Source organism: Bombina bombina, chromosome 6 (genome assembly GCF_027579735.1).
Source record: "Bombina bombina isolate aBomBom1 chromosome 6, aBomBom1.pri, whole genome shotgun sequence".
In the NCBI taxonomy this organism is placed as follows: domain Eukaryota; kingdom Metazoa; phylum Chordata; class Amphibia; order Anura; family Bombinatoridae; genus Bombina; species Bombina bombina.
The window spans coordinates 742,206,528-742,225,552 of record NC_069504.1 but is presented as its reverse complement, the minus strand read 5'-3'; the positions used below and the strand labels follow the sequence as shown (position 1 = coordinate 742,225,552).

Genomic DNA, 19,025 nt, shown 5'->3' with positions numbered 1-19,025 from the left:
AAGCGTGGTTTCTCTGAGTTGGTCATTGATACCCTGGTTCAAGCTAGAAAGCCTGTCACCAGGAAGATTTATCATAAGATTTGGAGCAAATATTTTTATTGGTGTGAATCCAAGGGTTACTCATGGAGTAAGATTAGGATTCCTAGAATATTGTCCTTTCTCCAAGAAGGATTGGAGAAGGGATTATCAGATAGTTCCTTAAAAGGACAAATATCTGCTTTGTCTATTCTTTTACACAAGAACGTTCAAGCATTTAGTCAGGCCTTGGTCAGGATCAAGCCTGTATTTAAACCTGTTGCTCTGCCATGGAGCCTAAACTTAGTTCGTAAAGTTCTTCAAGGGGTTCCATTTGAACCTATGCATTCCACAGATATTAAGCTTCTATCTTGGAAAGTTTTGTTTTTAGTAGCTATCTCTTCGACTCGAAGAGTTTCTGAGCTATCTGCTTTACAGTGTGACTCGCCTTACCTTGTTTTCCATGCAGATAAGGTGGTTTTGCGTACCAAACCTGGGTTTCTTCCTAAGGTTGTTTCTAATAGGAATATCAATCAGGAGATTGTTGTTCCTTCACTGTGTCCTAATCCTTCATCAAAGAAGGAACGTCTGTTGCACAATCTTGATGTGGTTCGTGCTTTAAAGTTCTACTTACAAGCAACTAAAGATTTCCGTCAAACATCGTCATTGTTTGTTGTTTACTCTGGTAAACGGAGAGGTCAAAAGGCTACGGCTACCTCTCTTTCCTTTTGGCTGAAAACCATCATCCGTTTGGCCTATGAGACTGCTGGCTAGCAGCCTCCTGAAAGAATTACTGCTCATTCTACTAGAGCAGTGGCTTCCACATGGGCTTTTAAAAACGAGGCTTCTGTTGAACAGATTTGTAAGGCGGCGACTTGGTCTTCGCCTCATACTTTTTCCAAATTTTACAAATTCAATACTTTTGCTTCTTCGGAGGCTATTTTTGGGAGAAAGGTTCTACAAGCAGTGGTGTCTTCTGTTTAAGGTCCCTGTCTTGTCCCTCCCTTCATCCGTGTCCTAAAGCTTTGGTATTGGTATCCCACAAGTATGGATGAATCCGTGGACTCGATACATCTTACAAGAGAAAACATAATTTATGCTTACCTGATAAATTTATTTCTCTTGTGATGTATCGAGTCCACGGCCTGCCCTGTTTATTTAAGACAGGCAGTATATTTTTATTTAAAAAGCTTCAGTCACCACTGCACCCTATAGTTTCTCCTTTTTCTTCCTAGCCTTCGGTCGAATGACTGGGGGGTGGAGCTAAGGGGGGGAGCTATATAGACAGCTCTACTGTGGGTGCTCTCTTTGCCACTTCCTGTAGGGAAGGAGAATATCCCACAAGTATGGATGAATCCGTGGACTCGATACATCACAAGAGAAATACATTTATCAGGTAAGCATAAATTATGTTTTTTTTATTTGCTCGCATTTGGAGTGAAATGGTGGCATGAATTATACCAAAATGGGCCTAGATCTCAATACTTGGGGTTGTCTACTACACTACACTAAAGCTAAAATTAACCCTACAAGCTCCCTAATTAACCCCTTCACTGCTGGGCATAAAACACGTGTGGTGCGCAGCAGCATTTAGCGGCCTTCTAATTACCAAAAAGCAACCCCAAAGCCAAATAAGTCTGCTATTTCTTAACAAAGGGGATCCCAGAGAAGCATTTACAAACATTTGTGCCATAATTGCAGAAGCTGTTTGTAAATAATTTCAGTGGGAAACCTAAAGTTTGTGACAAAATTTGTGAAAAAGTTAACTTTTTTTTTTAATTTGATTGCATTTGGCGGTGAAATGGTGGCATGAAATATACCAAAATGGGCCTAGATCAATACTTTGGGTTGTCTTCTAATATATATATATATATATATATATATATATATATATATATATATATATATATATATATATATATATATATACATGTCAAGGGATATTCAGGTATTCCTGACAGATATCAGGGTTCCAATGTAACTAGCGCTAATTTTGAAAAAAAGTGGTTTGGAAATAGCAAAGTGTTACTTGTACTTATTGCCCTATAACTTGCAAAAAAGCAAAGAACATGTAAACATTGGGTATTTCTAAACTCAGGACAAAATTTAGAAACTATTTAGCATGGGTGTTTTTTGGTGATTGTAGATGTGTAACAGATTTTGGGGGTCAAAGTTAGAAAAAGTGTGGGGTTTTTTTTCATTTTTTGCTCATATTTTATAATTTTTTAATAGTAAATTATAAGATATGATGAAAATAATGGTATCTTTAGAAAGTCCATTTAATGGCGAGAAAAACGGTATATAATATGTGTGGGTACAGTAAATGAGTAAGAGGAAAATTACAGCTAAACACAAACACAGCAGAAATTTAAAAATAGCCTTTGTCCTTAAGGGTAAGAAAATTGAAAAATGGTCTGGTCATTAATGGGTTAATGGTGAGATTAGTCCCATTATTTCAAATGATTCAGTATGTCTATCAATTAATCCTAAATGTAATTCCATAGTACATGAAATCCTAAATATGTATGTATAGTATAATGTCATCACTAATTCGGGTTCACATTTGAATAAAAGGGGGTTAATAAGACATATATATCAATGTGAGGTTAGTCGTGTACTACACATCATTATACACAACTACATCCCTTAATATAGTCTTATAAAAAATAAAAAATAAATTATTCTCATTCATGCCATGGGGCATAACTCAATTCAATTGAAATATCCATCTGGATTCTTGTTTAAGCAGAGCATGTTCCACATCCCCTCCTCTTATTCCTATTCGTAGGGTTTCCAATCCCCAGCATCTGAACTCACTGGTATTACCACTATGATGTTGTAGGAAATGTTTAACCACACTGGTGATTTGTTTACCTTTCTCAACATCTTAAACAGCATTTCTGATATTGCTAAGATGTGCAGTCATTCTACCCAGGCATCTAGTTGTCATGCCCACATATATTAAATCACAGCTGCATGAAACACAGTAAATTACATTATTTGTAATACAATGTGATTACTAATATTCCATTTGTTTTGGAACCTGTCCACCATGGTCTTTTTCTTGACCATATGTGGACAGACCTTACAGTGGCCACATGCTATTGAAAATTTGTAAAGAGGTGATTTCTTAGCATTTCAATCAAAATGACTGGATGTAAGGCAGTCACTATTAGCTCTCCTGTATGTAAATAGTGGTTTATCTGGAATAACTGACTGTAGTTGCTCGTCAGCCTGTAAAACATGCCAGTGTTTTTTCAAAATATTGGATATCTGGTTACTTTGATTAGTAAATGTAGAAATTAAGCAGAGAGGATTGGAGTTTTCAACAGGTTTGGGAGTTAAAGGGACAGTATACACTCATTTTCATATAACTGCATGTAATAGACACTACTATAAAGAATAAGATGCACAGATACTGATATAAAAATCCAGTATAAAACTGTTTAAAAACTTACTTAGAAGCTGTCAGTTTGGCTCTGTTGAAAAGGTAGTTGGAAAGCCCACCGCAAGTGGGAAATAAGACCCTCCCCCTTCTTTTGCATATGAAAAGACCCTTTACACAAACAGGAGCAAGCTGGAGTAGGTATACGTCTGTATTCTCCTAAAACTTTGGGGCTTGGTTAGGAGTCTGAAAATCAGAGCAATGTTATTTAAAAATAAGCAAAACTATACATTTATTTAAAAAAAAACCTTTATGGGCTATATAAATAGATCATCTACAAAACATTTATTCAAAGAAAAAATGAGTGTATAATGTCCCTTTAAAAGCTCAACTCTATTTCTATTTAAGGCCTTATTGTAAGCTCTTGCTACGGACTTTCTAGAGTAGCCCCTTAGTAAGAGTCTATCCTTAAGTTCCAGTGCTGCTGATTTAAAAGACTCTAAGGTTGTACTGTTTCTATGAATTCTCAGGTACTCACATAGGTGTCTGTTTCTAGATGATCATTCACTTTCTTTATTGTTAAATCAAGAAATTCTATCTGAATCATCTCAGACCATTGTCAAATATAGACCAAAGGGATTTGTATTGAGTTGTGTAATAAACTCCACTAATGTTTCTTTAGGACCACCCCACACAAAGAAAATATCGTCAATATACCTAGACCAGTAGGTGATGTATTGAGTATATTGTTCAAAGGTATAATGGAACACAACATTTTCTTTCCACCAGCCTAGGTATACATTTGCGTAAGTTGGGGCGCAAGATGTCCCCATCGTTGTCCCACATGTTTGCAGGTAGAATCTACCATCAAATACAAAATAATTATGTTCTAAAATGAAATTCAACAGATTTATAAGAAATTCTTTAATTTCATCGGACATAGATTTATTTTTCTGTAAAAACTAAGACACTGCTTTACATCCCCAGTGTCCCTCAATACTGGTATATAGAGACTCAACATCACAAGTAACCAGTATTGAGTCCGGGGTTAAGGTAAGTTTTTGTATCTTATTAAGAACGTGCATAGTGTCTTTTGTGTGGGAGGGTCAAGAGTCTACAATATAGCGAAGTCTGGCGTCAATATATTTGCTTGCTTTTTCTGTCAGGGACCCAATGCCTGAAACAATGGGCCACCCAGGAGGGCACAAAAAATTGTACTGCTTTAACAAGGTCTCACTGGGATTACCCAGTAAACTTTTATAATTTGTATGATTGTTTAGCTGTTTTTTAGCTTCCTCCACATACATGTGGGTAGGCCTCAACACAATATTGACCCCTTATCACTTTGTTTGATCTGTATGTCTGCTAATGATGTGAGAGTTTTAAGTGCTTATTTTTCTTCACTTGACAGATTATTGTGTGTATTATCTTTACTGTCTGATAAATCAAGTATATCTTTACATACAAGGTCAAGCAAGGATAGGGTAATATAAGATGTGCTATTCGGGGGTACAAATTGTGATCTGGTCTTTAGCACACTGTAATATCAGCTTTGTCTAAACCTTCCGTCTCTGTATTAGAGGAAAAATGTAATGATCTCGAACAACTCTTGACAAGTTCGAGATCATTAAAGATATCCATCTGTTCACACGCAAAGTACTGCTTAAAAAATACTTTTCCTCTAATACAGAGACGGAAGGTTTAGACTGAGCATGAGCAAAACACACCTACTGTCTCTCTAGCATTATCTGAATAGTAAACCAGCTTAAGTTACTCTAGAAGATGTATGACCTCAAGCTAGATTATCCTTTCTGTAGAGTCTCCAGACTCCTTGTAGGGCTGTGAAAGGATGTAAATGACACTGCACAAATGAAGTTAAAAATAAGAAATAAAAGGTACAATCTTTTTTTAAAATCACGAAAAATATATATTGCAATTATTTCTATTAAAGGGACATGAAACCCAAAATGTTTCTTTCATGATACAGCTAGAGAATTCAATTTTAAACAACATTCCAATTTACTTCTGCGATCTAATTTGCTTTATTCCTTAGATATCCTTTGTTGAAGAAATAGCAATGCACATGGGTGAGCCAATCACAAAAGGCATCTATGTGCAGCCACCAATTAGCAGCTAGTGTGCCCATTTAGATATGTTTTTAACAAAATATATAAAGAGACTGAAACAAATTAGATAATAGAAGTAAATTGGAAAATTGCTTAAAATTGCACGCTCTTTCTAAATCATGAAAGAAAAAAAATTGGGTTTCATGTCCCTTTAACCACTTAACGACCGAGTACGTGCCAGGTACATCCTCCAAAAAACTACCCTTAACAGGGTTTGAAGCGCTGGATTGCTTCCAGACGCTTCCAGTGTATTGTAGTGATGCCTCGATATTGAGGCATCACTGCTATCCCCTTTTTTACCCACCGATGCAGAGAGGGCCACTCTGTGGCCCTCTCTGCATCGGCCATCCATGGTACCTTTCATTGGTGGGTGGGAGCAGCAGCAGGGAGGCGGGTGGGTGGGCCATCAATATCTGGTTCCGGATCCGTTACTTCTCAGGTGAGCGCAGTAGTCGGAGGTTGCGTCCGGGGAGTGGGTGGGGGTGTGCGTGCACACAAAATATGCACACATAAAAGTTAAAGGTAGAGAGGAAGGGGAGGTCTGGGATGTTGCACAAGGGATCTGGGAAGGGGAGGGAGGTAGATTATTGAGGGGGGCAGCTACACTACAGAAAATAATTATTTGCAATAAACTAAAACAAAAAAAAACTTTTTTGGGGGGCAAACTGGGTACATAGCAGACAGCTGCCAGTACCCAAGATGGCAGCAATTAGGTAGAGGGAGGGAGGATTAGAGAGATGTATGGGTGGGATCAGGGAGGTTGGGGACTTAGGGGGGGGGGGATCCATCACTGCAGACTGAATATAAAAAAAAAAAATAATAATAAAAAAAAAATGATACATGCTTTTTATTTTAGTACTGGCATACTTTCTGCCAGTACTTAAGATTTTGGCGACAATTGTGAGGTGGGGGAGGAAAGAGAGCTATTTGAGTGGGTCAGTGAGGGAGGCTGATCTCTACACTAAAGCTAAAATTAACCCTACAAGCTACCTAATTAACCCCTTAACTGCTAGGCTGTTGCGCAGCAGCATTAAGCGGCCCTCTTATTACCAAAAATCAGTGCCAAAGCCATATATGTCTGCTATTTCTGAACAATGGGGATCCCAGAGAAGCATTTACAACCATTTGTGCCATAATTGCACAAGCTGTTTGTAAATCATTTCAGTGAGAAACCTAAAATTGTGAAAAAGTGTTTTTTTCCATTTTTTCCTCATATTTTATAATTATTTTTATAGTAAATTATAAGATATGATGAAAATAATGATATCTTTAGAAAGTCTGTTTAATGGCAATAAAAACAGTATATAATATGTGTGGGTACAGTAAATGAGTAAGAGAAAAATTACAGCTAAACACAAACACAGCAGAAATGTAAAAATAGCCCTGGTCCCAAACAGTCAGAAAATTGAAAAGTGCTGTGGTCACTAAGGGGTTAAGTATAGCCCACTGCTTAGTGTTTTTTTGTTACATCAATGAAACAGATTGGTTAACATCCCTTTAAGTTATAGGATTGTCAGTTTTTATTGGTTTCTGAATGTTATAACGCTCTTAGATAGAAGGGCTGGGAACCTTCCTCTGCGCAGCTGTAGAATAATAGCTGTCTTACTGTCCTCCTTTCTTTCAGAGCTAGAAAGTGAAGAAGAGCTGCAGAAGAAACGCCTTTGCCGTATTGTAACCACGGACTTCCCACTGTACTTTGTTGTGATGTCACGGGTGTGCCAAGACTGTGACTATATCGGACCAGAAGGTGGATCCTTGAGGAGTCGGCTTGTACCTCAGGTCCAAGCCACCTTCCCCCCTACCGCTGTCACCAAGAAAGTGAAGCTGTCTCTTCAAGTAAGGATGTTGTGTCACATTGTTATCAATGAGACGGTCTCTCTGTGTTCTGTATATTCTGCCCTGTGATTGAAGGGACAGGAATTATGTCACATATGTTTGTGTCACCATGCAGTGGGGGGGGGAGACTTTATGAATACCCTTTACGCTATCCTGCTGTGATACATACTATGGGCTAGATTTATTAAAGCTTAGGCGTACAGGGGCGCGTATACTCGCCCCTGTACGCCTCAGCTCGCCTGTGGCGGGGCGAAAATACCCGCAGTTATTTGGAATTGCACACGAGCGCAATTTTGCGCTCGCGTGTAATCCCGCCCCCTGCCCGCGCCTGACTAGACCGAGGAGATTGAATTTCGCCAGATTAGAGGTGGCGAAGAGGCTCAGGAAGCCGCGGTCTGGTGACCGCTGCTTGATAAATGACGGCGAGCAAGTTCTTGAGAGAACTTGCTGCCGTAAGGGCTTAATAAATCTAGCCCATAGAGGCTTCTGTAGACTGTTTCTGTCTTCCAGCACTGGGGTTTTAAAGATCATTTGTCACCATATAGTGTGAAATAAAGATTACATAGCCACCTTTAAAGAGACATAATCCCAACATTTTTCTTTCATGGTTCAGATAAAACATTCAATTTTAAACAACTTTCCAATGTACTTTTATTTTCAAATTGTCTTTGTTTTCTTGTTATCCTTTGTTGAAATGCAGGAAGGTAAGCTCAGGAGTGTGCACGTGTCTGCAGCACTAGATGGCAGCACTATTTCCTGTCATGTAGCGCTCCAGACATGCGCTCGCTACCTATCTAGATATCTCTTAAACAAAGAATAACATAAGAACGAAGCAAATTTGATAATAGAAGTAAATTGAAACCTTTTTTTAAATTGTATTCTCTGTCAGAATCATGAAAGAAAAATGTGGGTTTCATGTCATTTATACTATACCAGCTGAAAATATAGGTGTCTGGTCTACATTTTATTTTTCCAAATGTTATATAGATCTCTTTAACCTTATTCTTATATAATAAATTCTCCCCATATTTAAATGTTCAATCACTTTAATTTTTTTTCCAGATTGTGAGACTTTAGTTGATACCTTTAGGTAATAACAAGTAATGTGTAGATCTGTTCTACTGTCTCACTCTACATTTGGGGTCCCATAATTCCCTTCTATCTATGTAACGCTACATTTTAGAGGACAGAATGTGTATATCCTCATTGCTTGTGTCACTGTATACCCTTATAGGCTCAACCTGTGCCTGATGACTTGGTGTCCCGGTTGCTAGGTAATCAAGCAACCTTTGGTCCTATTGTCACTGTGGAACCACGGCGGAGAAAATTTCACCGGCCAATTGGTTTGCGCATCCCTCTGCCACCAACTTGGAAGGACAATCCAAGGGACAGTGGGGAAGGGGACACAACCAGCCTTAGATTATTGTGCAGCGTAACAGGTAGGTTAAAGAAAAAATGTAATGTTCAACTGAGTTGAAAAAGTGGGAGCAAAGGAAAGAGAGAGTGGAAAATAGCCAATGATGCCAGAGCAATTTAAAAAGAAAGGATAATTTAAAAATACGTCCTTAAAGGGACATGAAACCCAACATTTTTCTTTCAACAACTTTCCAATTTATTTCTATTATTTAATTTGCTTCCTTCTCTTGTAATCCTTTGCTAAAAGGTTTATCTAGGTAAGCTCAGGAGCAGCAAAGAATCTAGCTGCTGATTGGTGGCTGCATGTATATACCGATTGTCATTGGCTCACCCATACGTTCAGTTAAAAACCAGTTGTGCATTACTGCTCCTTCAACAAATGATATCAAGAGAATGAAACAAATTAGAAAATAGAAGTTAATCAGAAAGTTGTTTAAAATTGTATGTTCCAACTAAATGTTTTACCTAAATCGTGAACTAATTTTTTTAGGTTTCATGTCCCTTTAATAAAAATATCCATAGACAGAGATTTTTTTAAAAATATTTTTCTACTGTCCATTTTTCAGTGCATCTCTTTCCTTCCTTTTCTTTGTCTCTTACACTCTGTGTTCATTTGTAATTTTTTTTACCTTTTTTCCTGATTTATCTTGGTCTTTTCTGCTTTCCTTTTTTAATCATCCTTTTTTCCCATGTTTCCTTCCTTCCACTTCCTGTCATTTTTTCAAATTCTCGTTTCTCCCTTTTGGCCATGTCAGGTGGTACAGCTCCTGCCCAATGGGAAGACATTACTGGAACTACTAAATTGGTTTATGCCAATGAATGTGCCAACTTTACCACTAATGTTTCTGCCAGGTGAGTGTTGTGCAAGTTGTTATGCTTTTACATGTATGGTTTTTTAAGATCAAAAATATATGCACCGTCAGTCTTAGCTCCAAATAGCTGGTTGTTTTACCTGGTCTTCCTCTCCAGCTGTAGTATCCTTACCTTCATTTATTCATATTGCAGGGACTCATCCCTTTGTAGACTTTATGTACTGCTCCTATATCTATCTATCTATCTATCTATTTATTTATATATCTATATATATTGTATATAAATTGGACTACAGTTGCAAGTCAAATCCTCTTTAAAGGGACATGAAACCCAAAATTATTCCTTCATGATTGAGATAGAACATACAATTTTTAACATATTTCCAATTTACTTCTATTATCTAATTTGTTTAGCTCTCTTGGTATCCTTTGTTGAAAATCATACCTAGGTAGGCTCAGGAGAGGCTGCACAAATATTTCTACCATTACTTTTTGTGTATTGCTTCTCCCATATAGTAGCATTCTTTGGGAGCGCCTATATAAAATATTCCATTTGATCTTGGAGTTGCCCTGTGACACCATGATACATGTGTATGTCCTGGGTCCACAAAACATTGCATTGATACAATAGGGTACAATAAAATACAAAAACAATAATAATACACAATATATGCAAAATTTAACACAGAACAGATAGGAAATATATAATCAACCATGACAGGTGCATTCTGTTTCGAGATATGTAGAGAGGGATCTCTTAAAGGATATTAGGCTTGGGGAAGGTTTGAAAGTGTGCGGGAGGTTGTTCCATAATTGTGGTGCTCTGTAGGAAAAGGAGGATCGAGCTGCTTTCTTTTTGTATTGAGGCAAGCTAAATAATGTGCGGCTACTGGATCGGAGGTTATAGGAGGTGGGAATAGCCGGGGAGAGCATTCTACTCAGGTAGGGTGGGAGCTTCCCAGAAAGGCTCTTAAAGTGAAAGTCAATCCTAGCGTTGTACAAACGCTAGGATTGACTATTGAAACAAATAAAGGGGACTTTCATTCATGAAGTATAAGATACTTCATGTAGAAAGCTCCTTTATTTGTTTCAATCGATCGCCGTTCTTAGCTGCTACGGCAGCCCACGGCTAAAAAAAAATTACACCTCTTAGCCAATAGCCGTGCTGTAAATCTGGCTTGGCGCCCATGGGAGCCGGATTTACCACAGGCTAATGGCTAAGAGGTAAAAACATCACCTCTTGGCAAAAAATTGTTTTAGCCGTGGGCTCCTGTAGCAGCTAAGAACGGCGATCTGTGGAAACAAAAAAAAGGAGCTTTCTACATAAAGTATCTTATACTTCATGAATGAAAGTCCCCTTTATTTGTTTCAATAGTCAATCCCATGGGCGCCAAGCCAGATTTACCGCACGGCTATTGGCTAAGAGGTGTAATTTTTTTTTAGCCGTGGGCTGCCGTAGCAGCTAAGAACGGCGATCGGTTGAAACAAATAAAGGAGCTTTCTACATGAAGTATCTTATACTTCATGAATGAAAGTCCCCTTTATTTGTTTCAATAGTCAATCCTAGCGTTTATACAACGCTAGGATTAACTTTCACTTTAAACACAAGGCTGGAAAGATGGAGGGTGCGTCTGGATTCCAGCGACAGCCAGTTTAGTTCTTTTAGCATGTCACAATGGTGGGTCCTGTAGTTACATTGTAGCACAAAGCGGCAGAACGAATTATACAATGTAAGTTTATTAAGGTGAGTTTGCGGTGCAGGTGCATATACTACATCCCCATAATCCATGATTGGCATCAGCATTTGCTATACAATCTTTTCCTTTACTGTAGGGCTTAGGCAGCATTTGTTTCTGTACAGGGCACCTAGTTTTGGATAAAGTTTAGATGCAAGTTTTTCTATGTGAAGGCCAAAAGATAGATTGGGGTCTAGCAACATACCCAAGTTTTTGAAAGAGTGGACTGCGGTTAGTGTGCAATTTGATTTTGTTTTGATGCATAGATGGGAATTTTGTAGTTTGTGTAATTTAGGTCCTGTTCCAAAGATCATTGTGACAGTTTTGTCAGTGTTTAGGAAGAGTTTTTTTTTTGACATCCACTTTTCTACCTCTGTAAACTGGTCTTGGAGCACTGCTTCAAGCTGCGGCAGATCGGAATTGTTTGCATAGATTACCGTGTCATCTGCATACATGTGTACAGTTGAGGGTTTGCAGACATTAGATTATTTATAAATAATGTGAATAGTAGGGGGCCGAGAATGGAACCTTGGGGAACACCACATATTGTGATTGATCCGATACATATGATCGAAACCAGGTTAGCGGACTATCACCAATACCTGAGTTTTTTAGTTTGAGCAGTAGAATTTCGTGGTCTACTGTGTCAAAGGCCTTTGCAAAATCAAGGAAAATAGCTCCAGTTAGGTCTCCTTGTTCCATGCCAGTTTGGATGTCATTGCAAACTTCTAGGAGGGCAGTTGTAGACTATCTCTTCTTCTTTAACAGAAAGTGGACACAAAAGATATCACCTTAGACAATATGCTGTAGAATTAATTCAAAGTAATAGTAAAGCAATATTTTAAATCTCTCTGAAGCCTGACTGTAAAAGTAATAGTAACTAGACGAACCTCTGTGGATGTGTGTCTTCTGCTCTGAATACAATTTTAGAGTTTTTCTTTACATTCTATCTGCCAGGTGGTCTCTTTTGAGCCCAAACAGTAATAGAATTTCCTTGCAGGTTCTGGCTGTCAGACTGCCCACGTACAGCTGAGGCTGTCTCATTCTCGTCTCAACTTTACCGAGAGCTGAGCTCTGTGCCATACACGGCTCGGTTTGTGGTCTTTGCCAAGATGGCGGATGGGCGTGAGGGACGGTTGCGCTGCTACTGTATGACTGGAGACAAACTGGAGAAGACACTGGAACAGCACGAGAACTTTACTGAGGTGGCACGCAGCAGAGACATTGAGGTAGGAGCTGTAATAGAATGTACTCTTAACATGGTAACTTCTGCCACTTAGAGACCATTAAACAAGCCTTATTCATGGCTTGTTTAAAACAATTTGAATGCCATGATGGGTATACTGGCATGTTTGCTCCATGATTTTTTTTTATATATAGTTTTTTTTTATATTTTTTTATATTTTCAAATAGAATACAACGAATAGTTTAAAAGTATTTTTTTATTGTTTTCAATTATTCTGATTTGATAATCATGTGAAATCAAGAAGAATAGTGTGGGAAGTTAATTTCTTTCAGAAGAATGTGGCCGCAGCTAATATCGATATTTTTTGTTTTACGTTTATCTTTTTATTACACAGAAAAAGTAAATTTACACTTTTCCTAAATGTGCTAAAACAAGATTGTTTGTGCCAGGGAGAGCCGCCAAGGTAACAATTAGTACTGAATAAGGGAGGATAAAGTAAAAATATTAATAATAATAATTATTATAGTTACTATAAAATATAAATATATATTCTATGGATTTTTTTGAATATTTAAATACATCTATAATAATTTACATCAATTATTATTATTTTTCAGTATTTTTTATTTAATAAATATATAGGGCACCTAAATATAACTCATTTCGAGTTAGCGCACATGAAGAATTAGTGTACTCCTGTTGGGTTTTTCGTGCATTAAATTGAAAAATCTTAATATTTAATAATTAATGTAAATACTTATTATAGATGTACTTAAATATTCTAAAAAAATACATAGCATATATGTATATTTTGCAGTAACTATAAAAATAATGAGTTTTAATATTTTTTACAATATTTGATATTTACATAATTAAGATAACTAATTCTTCATGTGTGCTAACCCAACACCATTTCAGACATACTGCATGCAATCCTATGTTCTTGACATAGAAAAAAAAATACTTTTTTAATATATATATTTCTATATATATATTTCTATATATATATGTATATATTTGATGATGTTAATGTAAAAAAAAAATATATATATATATATATGTATACCTATATATCCATATAAATATATATACAGGTAAAGGGTAGACATAGAAATAAATATATATATATAAATATATATATATATAAAAACAAAAAAGGAAGGTACTCTCCGGATTTACATATGGGTAATCTTTTTAATCCCTTGTGACGTTTCGGGTGTAATCCCCGTCTTCAGACCAACAATAATACCCAAACCATACAGCAAACTTAAATACCACTCACCTCATGTGCATATTACCCACAAGTGAATTAAAGCAGGCGCGCAACCTGGTACGTGCGTCATCAGGCGGCGCCCGTTGCTTAGCAACCTGCTGTAAACACTTACTTTGGTAAAACATTTTCTTTCTATCAGTGACTATTACCAGAGTGCAAAGTTAAAAACAACAGCTAGAAAGTAAATGCAGACATAACTAAGTATAAAGTAAGTGCATGGGATACATACAACATTTCAAAACTAATTCAAAGAAACCAATCATATAACATAGGAAATGAGTGCTTTAAAAGTAAACAGTAAATGCTCCAACTACTGTGCTGCCTATGATAATCTAAGCTGCACACTACTCCTTTGTAGAGAGAGAGAATAACATAACATTGTCCTGTATGTGAAGAACATTGGAATGTGAAATATTAATAACTCCTGTTGGGTATAGCGCTGTGGATTTAATACGGTGTCAAAATAGCGCACAAGCGATAATTGTTTGAATGAAGTTTATGGGGAGAAGAAGTTAGCATGTTCACGATATCCAAATCCTTTAGTTGGTGTGCGTCTGGTTTCGCTTGCACTCAAAAGTTTTACTTTCTACTTGTAATATCCCTGCAAACCCACTTGTGCAAAATCTTTACTTCTGTCATTGTTATAGCTCAAGCAAAAGCACTAAAGAGCACGCCAACTGTAATCTGGCACTAACTGATTATTTTTTTCCAATCCCTTACAAATAGTTACAAGTTACAAGGTTTGAAACATCACTAAAAGCGCCAAACCTCACTGTACAGAATTAAATTTGTCTTTGCCTAATAATGACACACAAAAAAATATTTAAAACGATCCACTGTGACAGGTGTAATATATATATATATAAATATTTTTTTAAAAAACAATATTTTAACCCCTTAGTGCCATTAGGACGTTCCATGCCGTCCTAACAGCGCCGGGCTTTAGCGTCGCTTGGAACGTCCTAACCGATCTGGGGATCGTAGGCAGTCCCCCATGAACCGATCCTACCCTTGAAATCACGTGATCACATCAAAGACCATGTGATTTCATTTTTAAAGCAAGTGTTTACAACAAACCTTGGTTCCGATGTTAAAAACTTTGCCCTGGCATGAAGGGGTTAAGGACCTTGTAATATTTATTTTACTATAAGAATATGGTGATGACATGATGAACTAGATATTGTAAATCATGGTAATTCAAAACAAAAATGTGTGGATTTCTGATTTTTTTTTAAAAACCTTTGCAAAAGATCTCGGTCGTCAGCAAACAAGACATAACAGCTAAATCACAAACACGACAATGTGACTGCTGATAGAAATACCATTTAAATAGATGAAAGCTTTGTAAATTACAATCACGAGAATGCTAGTATGAATAACGGATTACTAAACCCTGTTTCTAGATGTCGCGGTTTTTATTTCCATTTTCTTGTGTTTCCTACACATCTTGTTAGCTCTACGAGATACAACAGATTAAATATATATATGAATTTGTCTCCAGCCAAATAACGACGGACTATACAATGACGATGAATATTACTGAATCTAAACCATATATTCATATATACATCTAAAATGGTGTCTGACTATTTCATTGTGTATTGAACAACACAAAATAATGGAATTATTGTCTTAAATAGAACTGTTCCAAAACATCTTAAATTGAATTATTCCTAAACATTTTGGAATACTCGTCTCACAAATATATTGACAAGGTCAGTTTTACTACCTGCCAAGTTTTATGTAAGTTGGTAAATGTAATGCAAAAGTTTGTAAACTGTGTGTTAAACACACAGATTCTTCCATTAAACAGCCTATCTTAAAACATATTGGGCTAGATTACAAGTGCAGCTCTAATTTATTGCGCGCCCGTAAACAGGCAAAATCACCTGTTTACGGGCGCAACAATATATCTGATGGTATTTTGATACAATATATATCTATAGCTATTAATATATTTGATTATATAAAGTTATAGATATATACAGATATGTAGGAATAACTACAGGGAGTGCAGAATAATTAGGCAAGTTGTATTTTTGAGGATTAATTTTATTATTGAACAACAACCATGTTCTCAATGAACCCAAAAAACTCATTAATATCAAAGCTGAATAGTTTTGGAAGTAGTTTTTAGTTTGTTTTTAGTTATAGCTATTTTAGGGGGATATCTGTGTGTGCAGGTGACTATTACTGTGCATAATTATTAGGCAACTTAACAAAAAACAAATATATACCCATTTCAATTATTTATTTTTACCAGTGAAACCAATATAACATCTCAACATTCACAAATATACATTTCTGACATTCAAAAAACAAAACAAAAACAAATCAGTGACCAATATAGCCACCTTTCTTTGCAAGGACACTCAAAAGCCTGCCATCCATGGATTCTGTCAGTGTTTTGATCTGTTCACCATCAACATTGCGTGCAGCAGCAACCACAGCCTCCCAGACACTGTTCAGAGAGGTGTACTGTTTTCCCTCCTTGTAAATCTCACATTTGATGATGGACCACAGGTTCTCAATGGGGTTCAGATCAGGTGAACAAGGAGGCCATGTCATTAGATTTTCTTCTTTTATACCCTTTCTTGCCAGCAACGCTGTGGAGTACTTGGACGCGTGTGATGGAGCATTGTCCTGCATGAAAATCATGTTTTTCTTGAAGGATGCAGACTTCTTCCTATACCACTGCTTGAAGAAGGTGTCTTCCAGAAACTGGCAGTAGGACTGGGAGTTGAGCTTGACTCCATCCTCAACCCGAAAAGGCCCCACAAGCTCATCTTTGATGATACCAGCCCAAACCAGTACTCCACCTCCACCTTTCTGGCGTCTGAGTCGGACTGGAGCTCTCTGCCCTTTACCAATCCAGCCACGGGCCCATCCATCTGGCCCATCAAGACTCACTCTCATTTCATCAGTCCATAAAACCTTAGAAAAATCAGTCTTGAGATATTCCTTGGCCCAGTCTTGACGTTTCAGCTTGTGTGTCTTGTTCAGTGGTGGTCGTCTTTCAGCCTTTCTTACCTTGGCCATGTCTCTGAGTATTGCACACCTTGTGCTTTTGGGCACTCCAGTGATGTTGGCCAAACTGGTGGCAAGTGGCATCTTGGCAGCTGCACGCTTGACTTTTCTCAGTTCATGGGCAGTTATTTTGCGCCTTGGTTTTTCCACACGCTTCTTGCGACCCTGTTGACTATTTTGAATGAAACGCTTGATTGTTCGATGATCACGCTTCAGAAGCTTTGCAATTTTAAGAGTGCTGCATCCCTCTGCAAGATATCTCACTATTTTTGACTTTTCTGAGCCTGTCAAGTCCTTCTTTTGACCCATTTTGCCAAAGGAAAGGAAGTTACCTAATAATTATGCACACCTGATACAGGGTGTTGATGTCATTAGACCACACCCCTTCTCATTACAGAGATGCACATCACCTAATATGCTTAATTGGTAGTAGGCTTTCGAGCCTATACAGCTTGGAGTAAGACAACATGCATGAAGAGGATGATGTGGTCAAAATACTCATTTGCCTAATAATTCTGCACTCCCTGTATTTAAAAATACTTAGAACATATTCTGCTATGTGCAGAACATTGGAATATCAAATATTTACAGTAAATACTCAGTATAACACTTTATTAAAAATTATATTGCATAAATATTATTTAACATAATTTTTTTAAACTAAACACAGCGCTATTGCACCCCTAATATTGTTAGTTCAAACATGTTTTCAAGTTTTTAAACACACTGGCAAGTGCAAAGAAAGCTAAAACTGCCTTGTTTCACTTTAAGGCGGTTTTCACTTTACAGCGGGGCTCCGGTCCCTTACCCGCTGTATGAGAGGGGTATACCTGTATACATATCTAATGTTGCATAACCAAATCAGTAATGGTCTGATATAACTGGGAAATAATCTTAAAAATGATTAATTCTAAAATTGAAAACCATGATTTAAATCAATCTTAGTGACTAGTGATTTAAATTGTGATTTAAATAATAATTTTAATCAATTTTATTTAAATCAAATCCACCCTGAGACTGACTAATGTGAATGTTGCTCAATTTGTATTCCCTTATAGTTCTGTACACATTATTCCAGTAAGATTGCCTCATATTCTGAGACAACCTTGTGTGCTTACAAATGGTGAAACAGCTCAGTACGTTTGGACGATGACGTGAATACGGTTGTCCATGCTAATTGCTCACACTGGGAAATAAATTTTACAGAGAGAAAATTAGAATTGTTATATATTTGCAAACAGAAATACACAATGAATAATTATGTTTAAGGTATAATGTTTTTAATGCTCAGGTAGTCTGGTTTTATTATAAGGAAAATAAAAATATTTTGGTGTACCCTAGTAGCACTTTAACAAAGAGTTGTTCCCTTTTAAAGTAAAGAAATTGAAAGTGGTATATGGTCCATGCTGCTTGATAGGTTGTACAGTTATACATTGAACTTTGGCTATAATGCAAGCTTTTTATATTATGTACTTTTTTGGAACAGCAGCGTAGCATAAAAAAATCCCTGAATATCCCTGAATTATGTTTGTAGCCAATGAATTTAAGCTATTTTAAAATGTATCTAAGGTATTGGCTTTTACTACCTCCTTAGGTAATGAGTTCCACAATTTAATTGCTCTTACAGTGAAAAAACATTAACTTTGCTTGGACTGCCTAACCATTGCTGAACTCTGCTTGTCACTGACTACTCTCCTGGTTAACCCCTGAACTGCTGTGTTACTTTGGACTGCCTAACCATTGCTGAAGTCTGCTTGTTACTGACTACTCTCCTGGTTAACCCCTGAACTGCTGTGTTACTTTGGACTGCCTAGCCATTGCTGAACTCTGCTTGTCACTGACTACTCTCCTGGTTAACCCCTGAACTGCTTTGTTACTTTGGACTGCCTACTCATTGCTGAACTCTGCTTGCTTCTGACCATTCCCTGCTTAACCCTTTGGTACCGTGAAGCACTGGCCTGTCCATTCTCCTGTTCTCCCTTCTCTACTGTGAGTATTGTATTGCTTCCTCATTTTCTTCTTTTATATTTTGTGTTCTGGGATATTTCCTTATCCTGCCACTTGACGCTGGGATAAGAAGACTACTGGCCAGGATTGGTCTGATATGGAAATATCCCACAAGCATTACATCCTCCATCCCAGGGGCGGACTTATAGGTGGTGCAGCCAGTGCCACTGCAACAGGGCCAGAGGCCTGAGGGGGGGCACACAGAC

The 19,025-nt window shown here is 37.3% G+C and overlaps 1 protein-coding gene across 3 annotated transcripts in view; it reads left to right on the top strand.

Annotated features, from left to right (window-relative positions):
* Positions 1-19,025, top strand: part of ANK1 (ankyrin 1) — a 789,047-nt gene that overhangs the window by 582,611 nt on the left and 187,411 nt on the right. For all 3 annotated transcript variants that reach the window (XM_053717993.1, XM_053717995.1, XM_053717994.1), the window contains 4 exons: positions 7,151-7,362; positions 8,597-8,801; positions 9,534-9,630; positions 12,327-12,555. In XM_053717993.1, the coding sequence (XP_053573968.1) occupies positions 7,151-7,362; positions 8,597-8,801; positions 9,534-9,630; positions 12,327-12,555 (743 nt within the window). The remainder of the gene's footprint in view (positions 1-7,150; positions 7,363-8,596; positions 8,802-9,533; positions 9,631-12,326; positions 12,556-19,025) is intronic.